At 35.3% G+C, this 20,733-nt stretch overlaps 3 protein-coding genes and 2 pseudogenes across 3 annotated transcripts; 2 read left to right on the top strand and 3 right to left on the bottom strand.

Annotated features, from left to right (window-relative positions):
• Positions 1-1,683: 1,683 nt before the first annotated feature.
• On the bottom strand, positions 1,684-3,170 carry LOC148586998 (uncharacterized; annotated as a pseudogene).
• A 1,974-nt stretch (positions 3,171-5,144) lies between these two features.
• LOC132174107 (rust resistance kinase Lr10 pseudogene) lies at positions 5,145-6,203 on the top strand (annotated as a pseudogene).
• Positions 6,204-7,040: 837 nt separating this feature from the next.
• LOC132174667 (putative calcium-binding protein CML11) lies at positions 7,041-9,663 on the bottom strand. The gene is made up of 2 exons (XM_059586306.2): positions 9,026-9,663; positions 7,041-7,374 (listed from the first exon to the last, which is right to left on the bottom strand). Exon 1 carries the CDS (start codon positions 9,543-9,545, stop codon positions 9,054-9,056), a length of 492 nt encoding a protein of 163 aa, XP_059442289.1. The 5' UTR covers positions 9,546-9,663; the 3' UTR covers positions 7,041-7,374; positions 9,026-9,053.
• Positions 9,664-11,001: 1,338 nt separating this feature from the next.
• LOC132176599 (NAD(P)-binding Rossmann-fold superfamily protein) lies at positions 11,002-14,693 on the bottom strand. Its single transcript, XM_059588855.2, has 7 exons — positions 14,518-14,693; positions 13,742-13,835; positions 13,541-13,629; positions 13,290-13,345; positions 12,431-12,577; positions 11,905-12,030; positions 11,002-11,448 (listed from the first exon to the last, which is right to left on the bottom strand). The coding sequence occupies exons 1-7, from the start codon at positions 14,613-14,615 to the stop codon at positions 11,168-11,170; spliced, it is 891 nt and encodes a 296-aa protein (XP_059444838.2). The 5' UTR covers positions 14,616-14,693; the 3' UTR covers positions 11,002-11,167.
• A 257-nt stretch (positions 14,694-14,950) lies between these two features.
• Positions 14,951-18,211, top strand: ATDAD1 (Defender against death (DAD family) protein). Its single transcript, XM_059588688.2, has 5 exons — positions 14,951-15,121; positions 15,221-15,268; positions 16,523-16,610; positions 17,613-17,656; positions 17,961-18,211. Exons 1-5 carry the CDS (start codon positions 15,038-15,040, stop codon positions 18,042-18,044), a joined length of 348 nt encoding a protein of 115 aa, XP_059444671.1. The 5' UTR covers positions 14,951-15,037; the 3' UTR covers positions 18,045-18,211.
• The last annotated feature ends 2,522 nt before the right edge of the window (positions 18,212-20,733 follow it).

Genomic DNA, 20,733 nt, shown 5'->3' with positions numbered 1-20,733 from the left:
AGAAGACATCTCACTGTGGTTAATTTGGCAACTGGTGAAAATGTATCACTATAATCAAGACCTTCTCTTTGTGTATACCCTTTTGCAACCAAACGAGCTTTATACCTCTCAACTTCCCCATTGGCTCGATATTTGATTTTATAAACCCACTTGCAGCCTATAGAGTGCTTATCAGGAGGCAGATCAGTAATTTCCCAAGTATCATTTGCTTCAAGGGCATTGATTTCAGTTGCCATGGCCTCACGCCATTGAGGAGAAGATGCAGCTTGATGAAAAAACTGAGGTTCAATTTGGGATGAGACAGCCAAACTAAAGTGTTTGTAAGAATCAGAAAGCATATTGTAATCAAGGAAAGAATTGAGTGGAAAAGGAATACCTGAAACAGAAATATCACTCTTAGGATCAATTGAATTGAAAGATTGAGTAGCTAAGTTACAATGATACTGCTGCAAATATCCAGGTTTACATTTCTGCCGAGTAGACTTTCTGGAAGGAATAGAGGTAGGAACTGAAACACTGGATGACTCAGGTAAAGAAACAATGGAATCAGGTAAAGGATCAATTGCAGAAGATGAAACAGGAGAAATAGAAGTTCTAGATAGACTTTCTGCTGCAGAAACAGGAATTGAACTAGTGGGAGTTGGAATATCAGACAAGGAATGTGGAATCACAAAGGAACCATCAGAATTGAAGTGATGAAGATAAGCAAAAGGAAAAACAGACTCATGAAAATGAACATCTCGAGATACAACCTGAGTTTTGGAAGTAAGATCATAAAGTTTATATCCCTTAATGCCATTAGGATATCCAATAAAAACACAAGGCTTTGCCCTAGCATCAAACTTATTTCTATTTCGATGTAAGGTAGAAACAAAACACAAACAACCAAACACCCTAAGATGATCATATGATGGAACTTTGGAAAACAGAAGCTCATAAGGAGACTTATTAGAAAGATTTGGAGTAGGAATTCTGTTGATAATGTGAGTGGCTGTTAAAACACAATCACCCCAAAATTTAAGAGGTAAATGAGCTTGAAAACGCAATGCTCGAGACACATTCAGCAAATGCTGATGTTTACGTTCCACAACAGCATTTTGTTGTGGAGTTTCAACACAGCTAAGTTGGTGGATTATTCCATGAGAGTTAAAGAAATCATGCATGGAAAACTCAGTGCCATTGTCAGATCGAATTGTTTTGATTTTGACCTTGAATTGAGTAAGAACTAAGTTGTAAAAGATTTGAATGATATTGCTAGTTTGAGATTTAGAATGAAGTAAGTAAACCCATGTATATCTGAAAAAATCATCAACTAAGGTAAGAAAATAGTGACTTTCATTTATTGATGAAACAGCAAAAGGTCCCCACAAATCACAATGGACCAATTCAAAAACAGAACATGAACTTGAGGTACTAATAGGAAATGAAAGCCTACGTTGCTTAGCTAAGGGACAAACAGTACAAATGGTAGGAGAATTACATGGTATGGCAGGGATAGAATCATGTAAAAGTTTGATTCTGGAATTGGAAATGTGACCTAACCTAAAATGCCAAACATCAGCAATTGAATTTTTAAAAGGACTTAAAGCAGAAACATTAGCTCTAGGTGGAATGAAAGTCTGGGCAGCAGGTGAATGTCTCCTTGATGTAGGCAGCAATAGATGAAACAAGCCACTCTTCTCTTTACCCAAGCCAATCGTCCTCCAAGTGAGTAAGTTATGTATGAAACAATGTCCCAAAAGAAAAATAATGCAGCAATGAACATTGTGAAGAAATTTACTAACAGAAATGAGGTTGAATGAAAAAGATGGAACACACAAGACATTAGTGAGAATGAAAGAGTCAGAAATTTTGACAGTCCCTATGTGAGTGACTTCAACAAACTGACCATTAGGCAACTTAACATTTCTAGACACTTTTGCAGTAATAGAAGTGAAAAATGATATGGAACTAACCATATGATCTGTAGCCCCTGTGTCTACAATCCAAACAGAAGTTTGAACATGCATTTGTGAATGCACAGGTGAAAAAACAGAATATTGTTGGTTCAAAGAACTACAATATGAAGATGAAATATTACCTGCCATGTTTGAAAACAAATGATCTTGAGTAGATGAAGCAGGACCTACATGATTGGCATAACTCACATCATGATTCTGATTTTCTTGTGGTTTGATCAGATCAAGCAACTGACGACACTGATCTGGAGTAATATGCAGTATAGGTTCTGCATGAGATGTTTCTTAAACTTGATTAGCAGAGCTAGCTGAGTAATGAATTTGGCTTCTTGGTTTGTAACCCGGTGGATAACCATGTAACTTGTAACACTTGTCAATTGTGTGGCCAGAAAAACCACAATGAGTACAAGTGGGGCGTTCCCTGTGGTTATATGGCTTAGAGAAACGAGATGGAGGTTTAGGAATGGCTTTGGAAATCAAAGCAGTAGGCTCAGAATACAAAGGAGTGGTACGAGAGAAGGCAACCAAACGTTGTCTTTCTTCTTGAAGAACCATAGCAAAAATTTTATTAATGGATGGAAGAGGATCAATCAGAAGGATTTGACCTCGAACATTGGAAAAAGAATCGTTTAATCCCATGAGAAACTGAAAAATATATTCTTGAGAATGAAAATCAAGAAGAATTTTCAAACCACCACAAGTACAAGTAGAAGGAGGACGAAAGCTAGAGAGTTCATCCCACAAACTCTTAAGCCGAGTAAAATATGTACTTACAGAATTTGTACCTTGCTAGAGAGAGGATAATGATCTCTTCAATTCAAATACTCGTGGTCCATTGCTGTGGTTAAATCTCTCAGTCAGATCACTCCAAACAGCAGATGCAGTGTTGAGAAACAGGACACTGTTTGCAATCTCTCGGGAAACAGAATTTAGTAACCATGACAAAACCATATTATTGCAACGCACCCAAGAATGTAGGTTAGGATCACCTACAGATGGTTTGGGAAGACTTCCATCCACAAAACCAAACTTGTTCTTGGCCACCAGCGCCATATCCATTGATCGTTTCCATGTGACAAAGTTGTCACCATTCAATTGTTGAGAAACAAGAACAGTTCCAGGACTGTCTGCATGGTGAAGAAAATATGGACTTTCTACAGAAGTCTCATGAGGGGCTGCAGATGGTGCAGAAACCAAAATATCATCGCCCATTGCAGGAGATTGTTTGAGAGAAAAGAAGAAAAAAAAATGAAAAACAGAGGAAAAGCTTTGAAGGAAGTTTAATGGCGGAATTAAAAAAAAAAAAAAAAAAATAGAGGAAGGCAGGAACTCTCACTGCTCTGATACCATAACAAGAAAACAATGAAAACAAAGAGAAAAACTAATTCTCTTATTCAATGAATGAATTGTGATTACATTGACCTGTTTATATACAAGATGATTAAGCTAACAAATCAGCAACTAACCTAACTGCTGTGATGCACACGTGCATGAATATTAACTAACCAGCTGTTTATCTAAAACTGTAAAACTAACTAATAAATAGATTAGTTTAATACAGTTTGATATAAACTATCCCAGATATTTAGAAAATGTGAGTTTTCTATCTCAAAAAGTTGTTTGAAGGATAATACAAAATGGCTCAATGACATAGAACTGGATGAGTTGTGCTTGATGATGACACAAGTAGAGGAGTAATTAATGTAACACCCAAATTTTATATTGGGAAGAAGAATAATAGCCCATATAAAATGGGTAGATTATATTTCTTGATAAGCATGGCCCAAGACAAAAGTTGTTTATGCAGCCTAGAGATATTTGAAATTATTTAATTTACCTTTTCAATTACATAATAAAATTTATCTTTTTTTTTTTTTTTTTTATAGTTATTGAAGTTCTTAGCAACATACTGTTACCGCGGATCATCAGTAAGATACTGTATCTCTCTTTTGTTTTCATTTAGCAGATCATTTCTTAAATTGTGAAGCGTGAAAATAGTTTCAATGTGCAAACAAGATGAATATTAATGGCATTTACAAGAAAAAGATAATTAGTTATACATTGTAACTATATTTCCAACTAAAATAAAAATGCAGATTTTTTATTCCAAGTTTTCAAATGCTCTGATGTTATTCTTCTTTGCCAACGCAGAAGAAAAATTATGGGGGATTTACCCAGAAGAAGAGGCATCCATTGGTAAGGTTTCTATCTCAGAAAATTGTTTGAAAGATAATATAGAGTGACGCATTGTAGAAGAATGAGTTGTGGCAGATGATGAGACAAACAGAGGAGTGACCATGTGCTTAGGCAATGGTTGATCTCAAACTTTTAGGCTTTGTTTAGGTATCAGAAACAATGAGGAAAATGAAAGGAAAAAATATCAAATTTCTTAAGAAATTAGCTTTCTCTCTTGATTTAAACTTTTCCTTTCCTTGCCCCCATTATTTCCTGGATAACAACTGGTCAGTCTTTTATACTTTGCTGCTCATCAATTCTACTATATAACCTTCTCTCAAAAAAACAAATTCTATTATAACCTAACTAAAACCTCATTGTCAAGCCTCAATTGGCAAATTATTCATCTCAATCACACATTGGGAAGGAATGGAATCGAGCTCAAGCCAATTTAAATCCCAAACATGTAAAGTCTAGACTTTTATACAGTTATCTATATTTATTCTTAAGCATGGCCAAGGGAAAGTTGTTTGTGGAATTTTATTAAACCTTAAACTTTTCATATTATTTAAGTCGCTTTCTTCATTAATTAAGTAATTTATATTTTTCATATTTTTTTGCAGATCCTTTGCATCCTTTGCTGAAACTACTGATAATCATGATAACCTATGGCGGTAAGAACCTTATATCTCTCATTTGATCTTCTTTTTATTTTTTACCTTTTTTATTAGTAGATAATTCATTCAACTATGAAGCATGAAATATTTTGAAATGCAGGCAAGATGAAAATATTATTCACATGAAAAAGAAAACAAATAGTGTGCTTAATTACTAGGATTTAGAACGGTAGTGGGTTGAGCTGTAATAAGTAAAATGCTGACAGTATGCCATATATCTACATGTTTGTTTTCTTATAATTTATTTTGACAATATTCTTTCATAGGACTATACCTCGCAACAAAAGTATTGTGGACTCCCTGTGTGATTGCATTTTTGATATATAAATGGCGTAGAAGACATTTATCAATGTATGATGTTGTTGAAGAATTTTTGCAAAGCCACAATAACCTCGTGCCAATAAGGTACTCTTACTTGGAAATTAAGAAGATGACCAAAAATTTCAAGGACAAATTAGGCGAAGGAGGTTATGGCACTGTATTTAAAGGAACACTTCGAAGTGGCCGACTTGTAGCTATAAAGATGTTGGGTAAGTCCAAAGCTAATGGACAAGAGTTTACCAATGAAGTTGCAACTATTGGAAGGATTCATCATGTTAATATAGTGCAACTCATTGGTTTTTGTGTTGAAGGATCAAAGCGAGCTCTAGTATATGAGTTCATGCCTAATGGCTCCCTGAATAAATACATATTTTCCCCAGAAGTAAGTACCTTCCTAAGCTATGACAAAATGTATAATATAGCTCTAGGAGTGGCTCGTGGAATTGAATATCTACATCAAGGATGTACCATGCAGATTTTACACTTTGACATCAAGCCTCACAACATTCTTCTTGCTGAGAATTTTGCTCCCAAGGTTTCTGACTTTGGCTTGGCAAAGTTGTATCCAGTAGATGATAGTATTGTCTCTTTGACTGCTGCAAGAGGGACATTAGGATACATGGCTCCTGAGTTGTTCTACAAAAACATTGGAGGCATCTCATACAAAGCTAATGTTTATAGTTTCGGAATGTTATTGATGGAAATGGCGGGTAGAAGAAAGAATTTTAGTACATTTGCAGACCATTCAAGCCAATTTTACTTCCCCTCTTGGGTTTATGACCAATTACATGACGGAAATGACATAAAAATGGAAGATGTTGCAGAGGAGGAAAAGAAAATAGTTAAGAAGATGATTATGGTTGCGTTATGGTGTATACAAATGAAGCCTAGTGATCGCCCTTCAATGAACAAAGTCGTAAAAATGCTTGAAGGAGAAGATGAAAGTTTACAAATGCCTTCCAAACCTTTCTTATCATCAATAGAGAGCCCCATAAGGGATGCTGAAGAGGATTCAAATCAAACTTGGTCATCAATTCAATCTGAAGAATCAAGTCAATCAACTCTGTTTTAAATGCAAATTAATTAATATGGGGCAATTATGTTCTCATATATATTTAATAGCACAAAGATGTTTGATATTTATGTGAGATAAATGAGATCAGTTCCTTTGATTTATGATAACTTGCCTTATTACATCATTTCTTTTGTTTGAACTCTATTTTCTCATTCAACCAATGAATTCACTTTCAGCTTGAGAAGGTATGGTGCTATTCTTCGTTCTCCATTAGTCATCCCCTGTTTTGTAAATTTGGCATATCAGATTGGACCATCCTTGTCATTTAGACATACTATTGGTCACAATTTTTTGTTTTAAACATTGAAGAGAACGAGTTAATCGAGCAGCTCTATCTTCAAAGCTTTGAATGTAGAATGTTTAAACAATGGGTGTGAATTGATTAATATGTTTGTGACAGGATTTAAATTTTAGCATATAAGATGTTTGAGAAAATACCAGAGAAGAATGAGATTACTTGGACTTTGATGATAACTTCATGCAATTAGGGACTTAGGGTACCCAAGAATGGCACTAGATTTGCATTTGGATACTGTTTTGGGAATGCGTTTTTTTTAAAAATTGTAATTTGAAAACATGAAAATATTTGTTTTCAAATTGAATGCAATACACTTTTAAAAAAAAACACATTATTTTAAAGATCAAACTACAATTCTATCAAATACCTAATTGAGTTTTTAAAAATCACATTTTCAAATTATGCATTTTGAAATCGTAATTCCAAATGAACCCTAAATGTTCCAACCATTGTTCTTCAAAGACAATTTTTTAAAAAGAAGATACATTGACATTCATGTAATCAATTATCACTAGATAAATGTTCCGACCATTGTGTTTTATATACATAGTAAGACCATTTGATCACCTCAGTCCTAATTATCACTTATCCAGTATGTTTGATTCAACAAAAAGAAGAAATTCCGACACGGATATTGGAAAACGGGCAATATGTCAAAAACCAAAGGCTATGAAACTAATCAACTAATCAAAACAAAAGGCTTACATATCTAAGATTTTTCTTTTTCCAAGAAATGGGGGAGATTGAAGATTGTTAGGCAGAATATGGTTCATGAAAGAAACTAATCACCCCCTGCATAATCACAAAATTGTAGCTATGTGGGGATGTTGGAATTGTTCGCCAATCTGCTGGCATGGAAATTTATCTAACCTGCAAGAAACGAAGTACTGAATAAATTTGCTGCAGAATTTGTTTCACAGTGAACTGTGCTTGACGATAGTAATTTTGATCTTTGAAAATCATTAAAAAAAAAAAAACAATCTAACATTCTAACTTATGCAGAGGTAAGAGTTCTAAAATTGCAATCTTTAGATTTTTGAAATGCTGCAAACTGCTGTTTTACAAACAATGAATGAAACACGAGCTCTTAGAATGATTGATATGGTATATGAATGAGCTTGACATACATATACTTAGCCTAGCACAGATCTTAGTATAGAATCTGGTGGACCCTCGGATCCAAGGCTCATTGGATTAAGGCCTGTCAGCCGAAGAGACAAATCCTAGAATCAATGAGGCCTAGGGCCACTAATGCTCAGAGAGTCACTCAAGCTTGCTTGTCATTGAAAGACCACCACACTATTCATCTCATTTTTTCAAAAAAATTATCAAAACATTCAAACTTTTTATATCACATCATTCTCTTTTTATATCACATTATTTACTTTTTATTACTATTTAAATAAAAAAAATTATTACAAAACAAAAAATTTTACTTTTTTATACTAATTATTATTATTTTTTAAAAAAAAAATTTAATGTCAACAGTACCGTGAAAAAGGCTTCGTTGTTTAACAAACAAGGTTCAAATGTCTGCTCCTGTGGCATCACCATAACGGTGTCTAGAGGACAAAGGTGACAACTGCCTGAAAAGAAATATTTGTTGCTCCCTCGTGGCTATACATCCTATGAACGCTAGAGGATAGCACCACGAGGCCTTAGCGGGATATTTAGTAGTCCCAATGAAAGGGTGCCACGTGGTAGGGAGGTACGTTATGCAAACTGTAGCAGGTAAGACAATTTACTCATTGTTTTGCATTACCCTCTTTCTCTAAAAACTCTCTTTTGGTCTTTCTCCTTAGGCCATTTTATAGACTTAAGCATCCAAAGCATTTCACGCCAACACACCCGGCAAGTGTCTTTACTCAAGTTGTCTATTTTGTAGGCGCTCATCGATGTGCGGTAAACTGTACCAACAAAATCGTTAACTATAGTATTAATTTACGAATAATGCTACAAGTCCCTATTGTGTTTCTCTAAGAATGATGTGGCTATTAAATTCACCATTGAGCTTGTGAATGATCATTATTAGATTTTGATCAAATGGTGATTTTAATAGCCACATCATTCTTGGAGGAATTCAAGAGAGACACAAGAAAAACTTCTAGAATTACTCCTAACTTATATAGTACTGCCTAAGTTCATGTCCCAAGATTTTATTTTTATTTTTGAAGAAATAGAAAGCATCAGCAGTAACACAAATGAAAATTTGGAACAAAGCACATGCAAGCAGGATCTTGCCAAGTTACAACTATGCCTATGATCGAAACACCCCAAAAATTAGAAATAAAATTATTTGAATTCAAATAGAGATGCAAAGCTCCTTCATATATAGTCCCCTACATGATCGATATCTTAAAATAATATCTCTATTTGATTACTACAACATTGATTTTTTCAAGATCCTCATTGATTTACACAACTACATCTTTGTTTGAAATTTGAATAGAAAGACTCCAAAGTGAACACAAAATGATCATAAATATACATATATAAGAGATCAAAGAAATTAAAGGCATACCAAAAACAAATCCCAGTGTTTCATTAATTCAAGCCCATGAATTATCAAATGCAGCGGAGGTTATCGCCTGAGAGAATTCGTGAAAATTAATTCTTCCATCTCCGTCCGTATCCGCCTCCTTTATCATCCCCGTCAGTTCGTCCGCCGTAAGCGCGTGCCCCAACTTCGCCATAGAGTGCGCCAACTCGGCCGCCGTGATAAACCCATTTCCATCTCTATCAAATATCCCAAACAGCTGCCTTAGCTGCTCCTCCGTATAAGGAGACTTCGCCGGAAGAAGCTCCGGCGCCACAAGCGCCACGAACTCCGAAAACTCGACCAAACCGTTGCTGTTCTTATCGGCCTTTTGGGTCAACGTCTCGAGCTGCTCCGGGCTTGGTTTCAAACCAAGTGATCGTAAGAGCGATCCTAGTTCGAGCTGCGTGAGGCTCCCGTCATTGTTCCGATCAAAGGAACGGAAGATTTCACGCAGCTCGGCGATTTGATCATCGTCTAACTCAACCCGTTTCTGGTTGCTCATGTCAACAGCGAAAACGTCTAGATTGTTATATCACTTTTGTTTTTGTTAGAATATCCAGATCTATAATAAGACTGGAAAAACGACATAGACCCACCCTTTTTTCCTCTCTGCATGGAATCACCAAACAGCAACTCTTAACTTTGCACTTTTGTGTATATATATATATAATATATGTCCGCGTACCTGAAGGGATGAGGGTTTGAAAGATCTGAGATCTACTTTACTTGTGTATCGTTCTTCTTCCTCCTATTTTGATGGGGTTTTCTTAACTACCAGCAACCCCACCAAATTAATGGATCCAGCAATTGATGAAGCTTTAGACGAAGAAGAAGAATGGTGATGCTTCTTTAAATTAATTTGACATGTACAGGGTAACCGGCGTTTGATTAAAGGTCAACACAGAGGACAAGGACGTCGTGGAGGTGGAGGTGATTGATGATTAATCGTGATTTTCTTTTCTTTATTATTATTATATTTTTTTTTTTCATTTGAGAAAGTTCCGAAAGGAAAATGCTGGAAAATAGGCGGGAATTCCGTGCCTAGTGGTGCCTACTGCCCACGGCTTCCATGATATATGGACCAGTGTCACGCATAGGACTTCGTCAACTGCTTTTTAAAAATCTTTGGGTTTTTTTTTTTTTTTCGTCCTTTTGATATTTCATTGCTTTAAAAACCCATAAACAAAATTGAGTATTCATACAATTTTTAAATTATTATTACATCAATTTTTATTAAAAAAGGAAAAACAAAATTAAAACGTTCATGGACACTACCACATTATCTCAATTGTGTAAAAGTGAGTCCATAAGAGGTAGTTCAATCGGCTTGGACCACGCTTATTGAAGCGGAGGTCACTAGTTCGAATCCCCCTCCTCCTCTTGTGCGGACATGTCAAAAAAAAAAAAAATTGTGTAAAAGTGAGATAAACATATAATATAAAAAGAATAATTTTTATTTGAGTATAAGTTGTACATTGTGCGGCCAATTTATAGTTAAACAGGCCGGTCAAATATAAAATAATTAACATACAAATCTATAGTAAATGTGATTTGGTGAACACTTTGGCAAGTTGATCTTCAGCGAAAACAGACCACAAGTGTATTAGGAGTTGTGGTACAAAGATGTACATGACAATGCGACATGGCACTGCCATATCAGCCAATAAAAAAAAAAAAAATTGCACAAGTCCTCTTCCACACGAGAGGGAGGTCATGAGCACTTGCTCTAGTTTATAATAGACTGATCTAGTCTGCACCAAATCTAGTGCAAGTTATATTGCACTAGATCGGAGATGAGGGTGGTTGTGACCACTTCCAAGAGTTCTATAGGGGTGACCGACCACTCCCTTAGCTCCCTAAGGGAGTGGTTGGCCAACCATAGGAGTGGTTGTCCGGCCACCCTTCAGTACGAGGGAGGCTTCTTTGTGCAATTTTTTTTTTTAATCCAAAATTGTACATTCATCTTAAAATGTTAAAGACAGTTTGTATAAGAAATATGGGGTCTTTACACAACACTTCCATGTATATCATTCCCATGCATGGGGTAGCTAAACCAGGAGTAACATCATACTCAAAACCGTGCCTGTATTATACCACCTTTGACTCTACGTTAGAAAAGCTGTATCACACCCTCACTTTTTCTGCAGCTTCCTTGATTTGGTCGATTGTGAAAATGCCAAAGAAGTCATCATCTGAGATTGCATTGATAACTGCAAGTGCAACATCATCAACACTAACAGGTGGAGCCAAGAGCAGATCAGATGCTGGAAGAGAACTCAAAGGCTTGGTAAAGCTTTCAGCAGCACGCAGAATTCTCTCCGCTGGTTCCCCTATCAAATCCAGAGGAATCTCGTAACCATCCACCCTCCTTTTCCCATATATGAAGCCCGGTCTTAACACAACACCTGAAGTTAACATACAAGAATAATGTGAAACAGTGAGAATGGAATTTTTTTAATTATTTTTGGAGAGGTTGAGAGGAAAAGGAGGGGGCTGGGTTTGGTAAATACGTATCTGATCTCCATCTTAAGAAACTTTTGAACTATTACCATTAGTTGACACTGTCAAACTAAATAAATCAATAGGCAACTTTGTTGATTAGCAACATCTAGCAAACTCAACCTTCTGACTGAACATGTTGATCCTATTAATTTGAGAGTTGTTGGTCATACTAAAGGGACGGATCAAAGATGATTGTGCCTGCCAATCAATCAGAAAGATTCACCTAACAAGTTTCTAGTTTGGTACTTACTTTCCTTGCTTCTGCACCAAAAACCCTAACAAGCCAAATATAAACTGCTACAAATGATGGATATTTTTTAAATGTTTTGGGAAAAAGTGAAAGGCATGTTATAGATTACCGGAGTTGGGATATTTGGAAAGGACCTCAGACTCTGCTTTCCTCTTTCCAGTGAAGTATCCAGATGAAAGTAAAAATGATGGTAAATTGTAATCATGCACTGAGATTAAGACAAACTTGGGAATACCTGCCAGTAAAAATGGAGAAAACATAAGAGTTGATATCACCCCAATCATGATCCTGTCAAATAACAAGATGCTTCCTTTTTATTGAGAAATATCAGAGAAATTATAGTGAGGGTATAAATTAAACTTTCTTCCATTAAACAATTAGCGGCAGTAGATTTCCACTACTTCTGTAATCTATTATGCTCCAAGCGATTGCCTAGACATCAAAGACCAGAAAACTCTTAATATAAATCTGCTATCCAACTCCAACCTGTCCTGTTTTGGGGTCCTGTTATTTAACAGTTCTGAGCCAGATATCATGTAAATTGATATAAATAATGGAAACAACACCCACTAATCCTTTGCAGCATTCACAGCCAAAAGAATTAACAGTTCTTAGCCAGATAGACATTTCCTTACCATAATCCTTTGCAGCATTCACAGACACAACATTAGCCTCGCCATTAATCCTTTGCATCTGTTCCTCACTACCAAAACCTCCAAGGGTTGAAACCACTGCAGTAGCCCCAACCAGTACTTCATCCCAGTTTACATAGAAAACATCTCCTGCATATCATGAAGATTATTTTAACAATCCGCATCTGTGGAAAAATAAGTATACAATTGCGGAGAGTAAGACTAAGGTCAGAGGAACATGATTCTAATTCTGTAATAAATTCTTTAATGTTGTAATCTTAAAATGATTAACTAGGGAAAAAAAAACCTGCAACAAAAGTGTATGAAAGAAGGAATAGGGAAATTTGCACAACAAATTCAAGCAAGTAATAACATATGTTTGGCTATATATATACACAAACAATACATACATATATATGTGTGTGCGCGCACGTGTGTGTTGCATTGATATACACAATTGTTAAAATTCCCTTCTCTCATTACTTGAAAGAAAAAGTTCATTTAAAACACAGTAAGCATTTCAAAAAATTATTGACTCATAGAACCCACAAATAAAGGCCATATATATCAAAACTTTTTTTGGCATCAAATTTCTCATTATCAGACATGAATAAATTGGTATTATTTTGACATTATTAATTCATTTTTCACTGTTATCTTGAAATCCATAACTACCATTTGCTTCTTAGTAGATGAATCTATTCGCAAGGGCAGAAAAAAAAAAAAAAAAAAAAAAAAAAAAAACACTCTTGTACAAGTACTGATATAAATTCCTAAAGTGATAGTTGATTTATTGCATCAAAAACTGGTTTAAGTTGCAACATTACAACCCATTCAAGGGGGCATAAAGAATTTCATGTACCTGCTATCCAATTTACCTGATCTACCCATGAATTTGGGTAAGTAGGACGGCCCGACCTGTAAAATTGTGAAAACTTTAAAATACCAAGAATGCAAACTAGGGCAAAAGAGGTCAACCAAAGCCAAAAATTTCTTTGATTAGAGTGTCTTACAATTCCAGATGATGAGAACAGTTAAACAGAAAGAGGAAAGAAAGCAAAGCAAAGCAAAATCATAGAAACCAAATTGGATAAAGACATTTTTCCCTTCTACCTGCTTAGACTTATGACCTCTATGCCCTTTGATACCGCTGCCTTGCATATAGCAGAACCCACAAAACCACTGCCTCCTAAGACTACAATCTATTAAGGAAAGCACGTTAGTGAGAAGTCTGCTAATAAGTAGCCAAAAACAAACCAAGTATTTTTCTGATCAATTTCAACCGAATAAACGACTGAGCTAAGTCCCACATACCCTTTCAGTCTTGATATCAGCTACAACATCTATTGTATCAGGTTTATAGTCATCCCTTACAGTTGCTTCCGCATAACTGCATCTCACACCAAACCTGCACAAGATATAACACACAACTTTCCACTAAGTCCTATTAATTTATGATATGTGTTCATTAGCTCAACTTTCCACCTCCAAACAATTGAAGATCGACCAATTTCTTTGTTAAAATATTAATTGGATAATTAAATTCATTATTTTCTATCAATTTAAATTTTTGGTACTTTAACATGGTATCCGAGGAATAGTGCTGAATTGGAACCAAGAAAGAGCAAATATTTTTTTTCTTCTAAAGTTTCACTAATCACAGACCTTTTCTTGGCTATAATAAGCTCAAATTTAGGATTAATTGTGAGAGAATGGCATTCATTCATTCATGGAAATAATGACTCTAGCCATATGATTAGTACTACTTCAGAAATCAATAGAAAATCAACAATTTCATCAAATTCAAAAGCTTCAAAGCAATTCTAAATTCGTAGAAAAGAAAACATAATTGTTTATGAATCTGTGATTCTCAAAATTACTACATTCAATTTCTAGCTCAAAATTTCCATCAATTAAACTAATATTCAAAAAACTAAAAAGAAACAAACGAAAACAGTTAAAAAAATATATAGGCAATCACATGCAATAGAGCTTGATCACTGCAAGAAAATTAGCAAATCATAATCCAATCAAATTATTTTATAAAAAAAAATTAGAAAATATGTGAGTGTGAGTGAGGGCGAACTGACCGGTTCTGAAAAAGCGAGGTGGAGCGGGTACGAAAGGAAGCTCTGGTGGGAGAGTAGGGAAGTGAGGGAAGGGCAGGGAAGGACAAAAACGACGCCATTTCGGAGAGCAGCGAAGCTATATCTGCGTGGGTCAAGCAATGGCCTTCTATAATCTATTGTTTCGACTTTCGAGTGACTCACAAGTCACAACACTCTTTACGACAAAAAACTCTCGAGACAAATTTTTTGTAATAAAAAAAAAAAATTAAAAAATTAAAAAAAAGAAAAAGAAAAAAGAAAGAACTTCTTAGGGCCGATCTTTGGGCAACTAAGCAAGGCCCATCAGACCCCTTCTCCTTTATCGCATTGGGAAAAAAGAAAAGGCCCATAAGAGCCCGTAAATGACGATATCACCTCTAACACTAACACGACGACCTGTGAAACGACTCACCAAAGTAGACTGAAGAGGGTTTTGCTACCACCCAACTTGAATCTCTCTTGTGGTCAGACTCACAGACGCACACCGAGAAGAAGGGTTGCGATGGCGAAGTCGACGAGCAAGGACGCTCAAGCTCTTATCCAATCTCTCCGCTCTGCCTATGCAGCCACTCCCACCAATCTCAAAGTCCCTCTCTCTCTCTCTCTCTCTCTCTCTCTCTCTCTCTCGCTGGCAATTTCTCTCTATGAAAGTTAAGATCTTAACGCGAATCGTATTCTTCTGCAGATCATCGATCTCTATGTGGTTTTTGCTATCTTCACTGCTTTGATCCAGGTAATCTATGACTTAATATGTTTATGTATGGAATTGTTTTGTAGATCTCTTAGGTCAATGAATTAGTCGTTGCAAATGATTGATTTTGGGCTATATCTGTTTGGTTGACGAGGAAATGTATAGAAAATTGACAAATTTTGGCCTAATAATTTTGTTTTCATTTCTTTTGTACTTTCTGGATCAATTGTAAATTTTACTTTATCTGAGGTCGGTGAAACGCATGTGTTTGAACAATGCCAGTTCCGTATGATTGTATCCAATTCAACGCTCGCTTTTTGGTTGCCGAGAGAATTGGTAACGTGAAGCAGTAATTTTTAGCATTGTTGTTTTTTGTCATTTCGATTCGTTTTTGCTTGAGAAACGTATTTGATTAGGAATGGTTAGTGTGCATTGCCTTTTTTCTGAACTAATTTCTTGATTAGAATTCCAATTGATCGTTTATTTTTCTGCATGATTATAGAGAACATCAATACATGAAATAGAGAAGCCATTGCGTACAATTCAGAGTAGTTTTGAATAATCTTGTGTATTGCTGTCGTTTTATGTCGCTTCTAAAATTATTCAGGACACATGACTTGTTTGGGTCCCTATACTTTCTTTGTTCTGATTCTTCTTTCTGAGGTTTGGCGTTTGTGTCATCTTCTGGTGAACCTTTTTCAAAATTTTGGAGTGTGTACAATACTTTCTTTGTTCGTGCCCAGCAGTTGATCAAATTTAACATTAGATTAGTAGACAGTCTTCTTTGCTCTTTTCCGTGTTTCCTTCCTTTCTTTCGTTTTCTTCCCTTTAAAGTTCGTCCATTCTCATTTTCAGATTGGTTTTAGTATGGTCCCTGAACAAAATTTGTTGCTTACTAGAGGTCATACTCTTAATTACATTTTGTGGTTGCCGTAGAACATTTTCTTTTTGATTTCCTTGCTAGTCTATTGTTGATCTGCAATCTCTTCATTCATAGCTTTATTTCTTATCTTTATGGCTCTTGTGGAATATGACCTCATTTTTTCCCTTTTTCTTTCACATTCAAATTCTAACAGAAAGAGTCTGCTTCTAAATCTGATCTTGATTTAGGAAGGTTTTAGTGCTAGAAGATCAATCTCAACTAGCAATTTAGCAAATTAGAGATGGTTCTTCATTCCTCATTTACTCTTTATACTTTATGCAGGAGTGAATGATAGGATAAAGAAGATTTTAACTTTTTTCTAAATTTACATGGTCCAGTTCTGAGTTCTGACATGTTTAGTTGCTGATAAACAGGTAGTTTACATGGCTATTGTTGGATCGTTCCCATTCAACGCGTTTCTCTCTGGTGTACTTTCTTGCACTGGGACGGCAGTCCTTGCTGGTAAGCAGGATATTTACTTCTTTTTCTTTTTTTTTTGTGAGGAGTGGATCAAGTAAAAAGAGGGGAAAAAATTTCTTGCTATTGGGGGTAGTTGGATCTCCCTGCTGAGCCATGACTTAGCTTCATTTGGAACTGCCATGCCCCCAAATAAGTCTAAATAAGGTGAATTAGTGTTAATGGCAGATTTCCATCATACTTCTTAGACCTGCTCCTCTTTTTTGCTCATTTGTACTTCATGACATTCAATCTGTATAATTTGCTAATAGATAGTAATAGAAATACACGTGGAGATATGCTGATTTGACAATTCTAGAATTGGTCCTTATAATTCGCTTGGTTTGTGGAAAAGATTGCATGAAAACCTGGGTATGAAGTTCTCAATTGGAAAAACAATGCCAAGCCCAACATCCTGCTTAAAAATCGAGTCTTCAACGGAAAGAGAAGTCTTGCTGTAAAGTAATCTCATAAACTATAGGTCCCATGACTTGAACAGCTGTGTGAGGGAAATGAAGCATCAGTATCAATCTATATCAGAATTTGTTAATTATCTCAATGAACTAGGCTAATTAATTTTTAAAAACCATAACAATACGGATCTAATAATAAATACTCATATTATTGTAAGGGGTGTAAGAAATTAATTAATATGTTCTTAGAGTTTGCAAGTTAATAAGGATCATATTTAAATTAGGACAGTTTGGGGGTAGAAGAGGGAGATGAGGGGGGAGAACCGGAGAAGCACAAGTAGAGATACCAAAGACTGAAGTTCAGCCAATGGAGCAATGCGGTCCAAAAATAAACATAGAGAACAACTGTTTCAGTGCAAAATGCAAAATAGCAGGTGTTTAGAAATTTGACTCTCTTCACGTTAGTTATGGACACATTTCAGTCTTACTAAAAGAGGCCTCACTGAGCAGCAGGAAGTTTTCACACCCTTTATCGGAGTAATTTTTTTCCCCTAAAGAAAATGATTCCAAGGCTGATTGGTTTCCTTGAATGCAGTTTGTCTTCGCATCCAAGTGAACAAAGAAAACAAGGAATTCAAGGTAAGATTTCTTCCGTCTTTACATTTTTCTTCACATGCTTTGATTGTTGCTCAAAGGGTGGAGGAAATAAAATTTTTGTAGAACTTGGTAAATGAATTTAAATTTAGTGTGCTTTGGTAATTCGTACTTTTGCTGGAACCATAGGTAGGCATACAGTTTTTTTTTTTCTTTTGTCCTTACCCCCCTCCCCTTCGCCTTTCCTGTTTTGCAACCCACAAGAAATGCAAAACAAATCAGTGTACACCATAGTGATCCTGATAATAATTCATTCTTACCGCTTGTTACATGTTCCTTCAACTTGCAGGATTTGCCGCCAGAGCGTGCTTTTGCAGATTTTGTTCTCTGCAATTTGGTGCTCCATTTGGTTATTATGAATTTCCTAGGATAAATTACCATCCTCGAGTGTTCTATAATGTTGTTTCCTTGGACTTTTACAACTAGAATCGGCCATAAAACAGTTATTTGCCATTGATGCAGCAATTTTTCTTAGTTTGTAACTCATGGAGCTTACTATTTATGAAAAATGGATTCAACATCAGAAATTTTGCAGTTTCATCTATCAAAGAAGTTTTTGTCGCTACTAAGTTTTTTTTTTTTTTTTAAAGTAGCTTCCTTTCTTTTTCAGGGGCATAAATTTGTATATTTCGAGTTTTGTTTCTTTGTATGTCCTGGTCTTTCTGTTTTGTTCTTGTAGCACGTATTCTGGTTGTTCTTTCGTTTGGTGTACCCAAAAGAAAAAAAGGTGGAAAAAAGCATAGTTGGTTTGTCATTATTCCATGAACAGTAGAACAAAAAGTTGCTACGTCCAAGAAAATACAGTCCAAAACTTACAGTTGTGCTTTGTTTAGGGAAAAGGTGAATAGTTGGGCATAGAGGACAGAGCGATGCAGGACCGTTTATTGAGAACAGTAGATATTTATTTCTTGGTATATATATATTATTAGTTTATATGTTTCTTTTTTCTTTTCTTTTTATCATTTATCTGTAGAATGATAGTTACAGTTTGTTGCCTTTCTGTGTCCTTGTTGGAACTGTTTCTCTGAATGAATATAGAGATATAAGGGCAGTCATTCCTACTGCTTTGGGATAACCATCATCTTTCTGCCTATGTGAAGCCCAAAAAAATCCATCTAAATCTTGCTGTGAAAAGGATAGCGGGCACGGTAAGGGTTAGTGTTTTGAGAAGATAAGGCCATAGAGGACCATGGAACCTGCACCTGTGTGATGTTCCTAATGTTGGTGATAGGTATCCCAATTGCTATGTAAACCGCTGTCATGAATAGAAAACCCATTGTTTGGATTCTGACTCTTCCAACACGATCAATTAAGTAGACGGTGAACCAGTAGCCAATTAGTCGGCTCCTATTCGGCCAAAAAAGGAGGCTTGGCAACTTTTCTCAAATTTGGGAATGGGTTGACTGACCATGTCCTAATTTTATATATATATCATTTTTTTTTCTTTTTTTCTTTTTATTATTTTTTATTTATGAGAATATGTGTTGCCTTTTGATTTTTTTTCTATGTGTTGCCTTTTGATTGAGTATATTATAGCAGCATCATTAGCAATTTAACAGAAGGTGGAAGGAATGGTTTATTTTATAACAGTTCTAACCTTGAAGAGTAAATTGATCAAATTTAATCTTACAAAGCGATTTGATAAAAGGTATCACCTCAGGGACCTCTAAAATATTTTTCCCAAGTTCTTAAGATAAGGTCTTACTTAAATATTCCCAAAGTATTTATATAAAATAAGCTCTTGTTTTTCTTGTATATTTTTCATATTTAGGGGTTGGGTCTTGCTCCACTTTCTTTATGAGATTGGATTATTTATCCTAAATAAAAATAAAAATCAAATTATTGTGAATCGTCTCTTAGTGATAAAGCATGACACTTGATAATAAGAACTGATCTTTGAGTTCAATAGCCTAACGAAACTCCCAAAGTAGTTAGGTATACACTAAAGTATATGTTCGAATCTCGCAATGAGAATTTCTATGCTTGATTAGTGTAACCCATTTGGTTCTTATTGTTGTTCTGGTGGAGTTGGCTTAAGCTATAGTTTAATCAAACGAATTAAATACTATTATGGTCACATTTAAGTAAAATAATTATAGCTAATCTTTAAAAAAAAAAAAAAAAAAAAAAAAAAAAAAAGTGGTCTTTGGTAAAGCCAAAGAAAGGCATTTGGCCATGTGGCCTTTGTAGTAACGGTTCAACTCTTCTTCTTCTTTTTATTATTTTTATCAAGTAAAGGTTCCCTTATTGAAGTTTCATTTGTCACCCGAAAATCTCATATTAAATAAAAGTAATAAACTTAAATGATGGATATGATATATTTAGAGTAATGATATATACTACACAAATATCTTACAAAGTTGACGTAGCAAAATCTAGTAGTCCTTGTTTAAAAATAATAATAATAATAATTACTAAACCTTATCACATCAATTTTGATTATAAATATTTGTGAAACATATATATATATATATATATATATATATATAGCATTACTCATATATTTATATTGAAATTAATAAGATTTTGAATTTTAAATTACGATGATTTCAAATATATTGTACAAAAGTCCGATTTGAAGGCTCGTTGGCATATCGGTCTGTGTTTCCACATAAAATAGGTTGAATTCAGCAAGATACAGATATCCAATCCAGAACTTATTAGGTTGGGACATGGGAGTAGGGCCGGTAATTTTGACACGACCCGCGAACCCGACACGAAAAAATAGGTATTGGGTTTGGGCTAATCGGGTTCGGGTCGTAATCGAGTCTACCCGATTAAGACCCGAAAATTTCGTGTCTGGCGGGTCTAGCGGGTCGACCCGCCAGACCCGGCTTTTTTTTTTTTTTTTTTTTTTTCCTGGACTCGCCGGGCGCCAGATCCGGTTTTTTCAACTTTTTTGTCTGATTTTTTTCGCCGTTTCGCGTGAGGACTGAGAAGAGTCAGAGTCAGACAATTTTTTTTACTCACAGTCACAGCTCACAGCCACTTTACTGATTAGTTGGTGATTACTCATTTACTCATTTACTGATTTTACTCTTTACCTGTTTACCATTTTGATT

This window comes from Corylus avellana, chromosome 3 (assembly GCF_965113065.1).
Source record: "Corylus avellana chromosome 3, dhCorAvel1.hap1.2, whole genome shotgun sequence".
Lineage (NCBI taxonomy): Eukaryota > Viridiplantae > Streptophyta > Magnoliopsida > Fagales > Betulaceae > Corylus > Corylus avellana.
This window is presented reverse-complemented; position numbering and strand designations above follow the sequence as displayed.